Genomic DNA, 6109 nt, shown 5'->3' with positions numbered 1-6109 from the left:
GTATCTCATTGAGGCCTTTGAGGTGAGGAGAGCCCAGGCACCCTAACCCTAACACTTGACGTGAGTGACATCAGGTTGGCCATGTCACTCAGTCACATGCCCACCCAGTCACATGACTGCAAAACCCCTCCCACCTAGTCACATGACTGCCAAACTACTTCCATTGAGTGTCCCTAAGTCCTTAATGTCAGCATTCCAAATACCATCCGAGAATTAAATCAGAGTCCGAGGCACGGCCTTCCTCATAATTCCAATTTATTAACAGAGCTATGTTAGCACATCTGGAGAAACCCGAATCTGAAATCACATGGATTTCTCCACCCAGTTTAAAGTTCATCCCCTGTTCCCATCCCCACAAGTTCATCACATCGTCCACTCTGGTTCTGCCAATATGTCTGATCTGCCCATCAACTTCCGAGCAGGTGCTAAACAAAAGATGATCTTGAGTCTCTAGAAGGAATTTGTTATGGCTAGTACTCTACTGCCCCCATCAACCACCCCTCCTAAATTCCCACAATCCTTTTACATTCTGCATCGTATTGTGTGGCAGCCAAAGTCTCCAAACTCAAATGATGGTTTCGGCCTGAAAGGTGTCCTCCCCTCAAGAAAAAAGTGTGTCCTTCAAGGGAAAGAGATTTTGCCACAATTTATAGAGACTTTATAGACACTTTCCCCACAATTCCCACAGATACAGTAAATTCTGTGTCCTTTTAGAAGAGAACATACTTTGGTTATGATGGCTTATGGTCTTATCCAAAGTGTTCGGCACCCTTTGCTGATATCCCATTTCAATTTGGCTTATGAAATGCAGGGGATGATGGGACCATGATGGACCTTGGACCTGCCTGACACCTATTCAGTTATCCATTATCCTCATTCCCTCGGGACCCATCTGTGGAGGCCACCCCAAGACCAGGCTCAGTAAGAGTGTTATGGACTGCTTGGACGTTGTTCCATGGTTTCCTCCTCAGCAGACATCTAAAGACTTTCTTAAACCCTTTGCAGAAGTGTGTGGAGACCAAGGCGTAGACAATGGGGTTGAGGCAAGAGTTGGCATATGCCATGCAGTGAGAGAGGAGGCGCAAAACATAGGTCGTTTGGTTGAATGGGAAATCCCCATAGAGATAGTGAAGAACAAGCACATCGTAGGGCAACCAACAGACCCAGAAGAGGATGGTCACGATGATGATCATTTTAGTAACTTTCCACTTAGACTTCTTGGACTCCACCATGCCCATTAAAGGATCCACTGATGTCCAGAGATGCTTAATGGTCCTGGTATAAGAGAGACTGACAATAAGAGCTGGGATGATGTAGCCAAATATGAAAGTGCTGGTCTCCATGATCTTGCGCCTCCATCCGTCCCAGCCTGGCACGCAGATGTAGCTGTCCTCCCATTGAACCAAGTTGTAGTAGCTCAGGTAGGGGCCCGAGGAGATTGTGGAGAGGCCCCAGATTATCAGCATGGTCATCACCGCACTGTAGGCTGTACGTAATTCCCGGGAGTGTAACGGGTAGCGAATGGCCAAATACCTATCAACAAAACCAACTGCTTTAGAAACTGCTAAACATTTGTATTTTATCATAAAAGAAAAATTGTAAAATGGGAATAAACATTTCACTTAGCAATTTTGGGCTCAGTTGTAATCGTAACTCAAGGACTACCTGTACAAAGTTAAAAAAAAATCAATGCCACAAAATAACCAAAGCAACCGCATCAAAAATCATTTAAATGTTTAAGGAACAATAGTTACAAATGCGATGTGTGGGAGAGTGCAGCCATTTTCCCCAGCAACGCCACCATCTTATGGGTTCCACACAGGTGGGGGTTCCTGCTTATCTCAGCTACTTGTGTGGTTTCCAGATAACCGGTGGGTGTACCTGTCGGAACAAGATTTAGCTTCTGCGCATACGCAGGAAACAAATCTCACACGAAGACACATGCGCACATGAGATTTCAGCGATTTTTTTTTGCAAAAATCTCACACACCTGCATGTCCTCTCACAAAGTTTTGTTTCCTGAGCATGCGCAGAAGCCAAATCTTGCTCTGACTCATGTGCCCACCTGCCGGTCACCTGGAGCAGCGCACACACTTCTGTTTTCGCTATTGGAACGCCGCTCCCCCCGTCCAGGTGGGAACCCAATACTGGTTCCATAGCCACTTTTCCAGATCCTCAGGTACGCCAAGCTCTCAGCTGTTGCAGGGATGTCCTGCTTTAGCAATTTACAACTTATTTATTTTATTCGATTTTTATGCCGCCCTTCTCCTTAGATTCAGGGCGGCTTACAATATGTTAGCAATAGCAGTTTTTAAGAGAGCCACCTATTGGCTCCCACAATCCAGGTCCTCGTTTTACCCATCTCTCGGAAGGATGGAAGGCTGAGTCAACCTTGAGCTGGTGATGAGATTTGAACCGCTGACCTATAGATCTACAGTCAGCTTCAGTGGCCTGCAGTACAGCACTCTACCTGCTGCGCCACCCTGGCTCTCTTGTGGATTTCAGCTTCCAGAATTCCCTAGCCAGCTATGAAGCCTGCGAATTGAAGTCCTCAAGTCTTAAAAGTTGCCAAACATCTCTGAACTACAGGGTGGAAACTTCAACGGCAGAGCTCACGCCACCACAAGCCAATCCCATGGGTGCTCACAATAGTGTCAGCACCAAATCTGGGTCATAAAGAAGAAGAAGATGGGCTTACCTGTCCACTGAGACAGCAGCCAAGGTGAAACTGCTGGCATACATAGTGAGGTAGATGAAGAAATGGACCACTTTGCACATGAAAGCGCCAAAGACCCAGCCCTCCATGGAATAGATGGTAGCCTGGAAGGGTACACAAAAGACGATGAAGAAGAAGTTAGCCAAGCTCAAGTTGAGGATGAAGAGACTGGTCTGGTTGCAGCCCCTCTGGCTGTTGTTTAGGAGCACACCCAAAACCAGACTGTTGCCAACAATGCCTAACAGAAAGATGATGGAGAAAACAACTGGGATGGCAATCTTGGTACGGCTGAACTGGTTGAGCTCTGAAGAATTCCAACGCCTACCCAAATCGGCAAGTTCTTCTTGTTCAGACATTTTGCCCCGCACAAACAATCTGGGGTCAAAAGAGATGGAGAAAAACAAGAGAGAAGTTGAAGAATCCATAAACGCTCATGAGATAATAATCCTAAAATATTTTTGTTAGATATAACACCAGAAATGTTTAATCAAGGGAATATGTATCTAAGAATTGTATTTGCACAATATTGGAAAAAATGAAGATAACTCCTGCAGATGAAAACATAATTAGAAATTTATTAGATTGTGCGGAGATGGATAGATCGATGTTAAAAAAAGAAGACAAGGAAGAAAGAATATTTTATAACATGGGACTTATTTTATCAGTGGCTAGATAAAACATAGAAATTAGAAGATAAAGTGATAATTGTTATATAAAAGTAAATGATGGAATATTATATATAAGCAAGCCTTACCACTATTGTTGTTGTTGCTGCTGCTATTACTATTATTACTAGCACGATTATTATTTTGTATAAGTAAATGGACTCAGACAATACACTGTTCACCAAGCACTTACATATATTAAAGAAAAAAATGTATAAATATTTTTTTAAAAAAAGAATCCATAAACGTTCATGAGATAACCTAAAAGGTAAACTAAAGACATTTTCCCAAACAATCTTGGGGCAAACAGATAAAGAAGAATAAGAGAAGGCTTGAAGAATCCATAAATGTTCCTGGGATAACCTAAAACCCCAGATTCTAAACTTGAACTAACTGGTCTTCCGTGGCTGTTGCCTCTAACCATGGTTGATATCCATTGATGATTAGCGAAGCCTGGGTAGAACCTTCCTGTGCAGAATATTTATTTATTTATTTATATTTATTTATATTATATTTATTTAATTAGATTTGTATGCCGTGCCTCTCCGAAGACTTGGAGAGACAACTGGATCTGCTCATATATATCTTTTTGACTATATATGCATTATATACATAAGTCTTTTTGGCTCATGTATACCACACAAGTTAAAAAGAGAGCTGTGAAAATATCTGCAGACCCCTCCCATCCTGGACATAAATTTTTTCAACTTCCATGCTCAAAATGACACTATTGGGCCATGATGGTAAACTTATGGCATACCGTGTTTCCCCGATAGTAAGACCCCCCCGATTGTAAGACATATGGGGGGTTTCAGGGGGGTCGGCTAATATAAGCCATACCCCGAAAGTAAAACATATGTCTTACTTTCGGGGAAACACGGTACTAAAAGTGAGGGAGCTGTGCGCGGTAGCGCGCTGCGCCCAGAGCTTGGGCCACCCGGCGGGTGAGGCAGCGGCCCTGGGCGAAGCGGCGCGGCTCTGGCTGCGGCACGAGCGGGAGCTCCGACTGCGCTTCCTGTGCAAGCCCAACACCGACAAAGAGACGTCCAAAGGCGGACCCTTGAAGCTCAGCGACATCGGCGCCGAGGACAAGTCCAGCTTCAAGCCTTACTCGAAACCCGGCGCGGATAAGGAGGACTCCTCGGCCAGCGGAGGAAGCGCGGTGGTGGTGGCAGGCTCCGGAGGGAGCTCGGGCGGTGGCCGCTCCGCCGCTTCGGCCAGGACCGCCGCCTCGCCCGCCGGGTGGCCCAAGATGGCGGTGGCGCGCTGGCTCCGGAAGCGGCTGCGGCAGGCTCCGGAGGGAGCTCGAGGCGAAGGGCGCGCGGGGAGCTGCCGGAAACGAGGCGGGCAAAGGAGGGCGCAGCTCCGGCCGCTCGCCTCGCCTGCCCACCCGGCGTCTCTGAAGCTTACCGGCCGGGACGGGCAACACGGCGGGAGCAGCGGGAGCAGCAGGAACAGCAACAAGCAGCAAAGCAGCCCGGCGAAGGCTTCTCCTGCTGAAAGGTGCCCGCCAGAGACCGGTAAGCTTCGGAGACGCCGGGTGGGCGGGTGAGGTGAGTGGCCGGAGCTGCGCCCTCCTTCGCCCGCCTCCTTTCCGGCAGCTCCGGACGGGGCGGGCAGGCGGGGATGCGGATGTGTCTCCGTGTGTTTGTGTGTGGGGGGGGAGGGTGCTACTACTTTTTACCGGACACGGGTGTTGCGGGTTCGGGTAGGTGGGTTGGCCGGGTGTGTCTTATTTTTTCCAATATAAGACATACCCCGAAAGTAAGACATAGGGGGGCTTTTGGGGGTAAAAAGAAAGTAAGACACTGTCTTACTATCGGGGAAACACGGTAGATGCTACAGATGGCATATCGGAGGGCATGCGGGCAATGTTCCCCCTAATTTTTTTTCGGGGTGGGCGGAAAAGTATAGTGTCTGAGCCGCAGTCCCCTTGGGACTGGGCAGCATAAAAGTACAAACAAATAAACAAACAAACAAATAAATAAATAAATAAATAAAAAATAATAATAATAAATCCCTTCTTTTTTATTAAAAGAAATTAATAATAAAACAAAACCAAACTCTATTACTATTAAAACTAAAACAACCAGCAAATCCAAAAACATAACTATTAATAAAAACAGGTGAGGGCTGGGGGGTTTTTTCTCTGTTATTATTTAAGTGCTTTTACCATATGCTTTAAATCAAGAGTCACTTCTCTCTCTGTTTCTCTCTCTTTCCTGTCATTCTCTGCCTCAATCATTTTTTCATTTCTCTTTTTTCTCCCCTCTTTTCTATCATTTCTCTCTCCCTCTCTCTTCCTTCCACTCCTCTCTCTCTCTTGCTTTCTTCCTCTCTCTCACTCTCTCTCACTCTCTTCCTTCTCTCTCCTCTCTCTCACTCTTTCTTTCTTGCTCTCTCTCATTCTCTCTCTCTTCCTTCCTATCTTCTCTCTCTTTCTCTCTTTCTCCCTTCCTCTCTTTCCTTCCCTCTTCCTTCCACTTTTTTCTCTTTCTCTCTCTCTTTTCCTTCCTTTCCCTCTTCCCCTCCCTCTCCCTCCCTTTCTCCCTCTCTCCGTCTCTCCCTTTATATTTATCTCTTCCTTCCTTCCTCTCTTCCTCCCTTTCTCCCTCTCATTCACTTTTCTCTCCCTTCCTTCCCTTCCTTCCCTCCCTCCTTTCCTTTCCTCTTTCCCTCCCTCTCTTTCCCTTCTTTCTCTCCACGTCTCTGGCGGGCAGCCAGCTTT

General features: G+C 46.4%; 1 protein-coding gene across 1 annotated transcript; it reads right to left on the bottom strand.

Annotated features, from left to right (window-relative positions):
• Window positions 1-775: 775 nt before the first annotated feature.
• LOC139172544 (galanin receptor 2b-like) lies at window positions 776-3072 on the bottom strand. The gene is made up of 2 exons (XM_070761696.1): window positions 2699-3072; window positions 776-1533 (listed from the first exon to the last, which is right to left on the bottom strand). The coding sequence occupies exons 1-2, from the start codon at window positions 3070-3072 to the stop codon at window positions 861-863; spliced, it is 1047 nt and encodes a 348-aa protein (XP_070617797.1). The 3' UTR covers window positions 776-860.
• Between the last annotated feature and the right edge of the window lie 3037 nt (window positions 3073-6109).

This window comes from Erythrolamprus reginae, chromosome 9 (genome assembly GCF_031021105.1).
Source record: "Erythrolamprus reginae isolate rEryReg1 chromosome 9, rEryReg1.hap1, whole genome shotgun sequence".
Classification (NCBI taxonomy): Eukaryota; Metazoa; Chordata; class Lepidosauria; order Squamata; family Dipsadidae; genus Erythrolamprus; species Erythrolamprus reginae.
The sequence above is the reverse complement of the archived record's forward strand: the minus strand, read 5'-3'. Positions and strand labels throughout refer to the sequence as shown.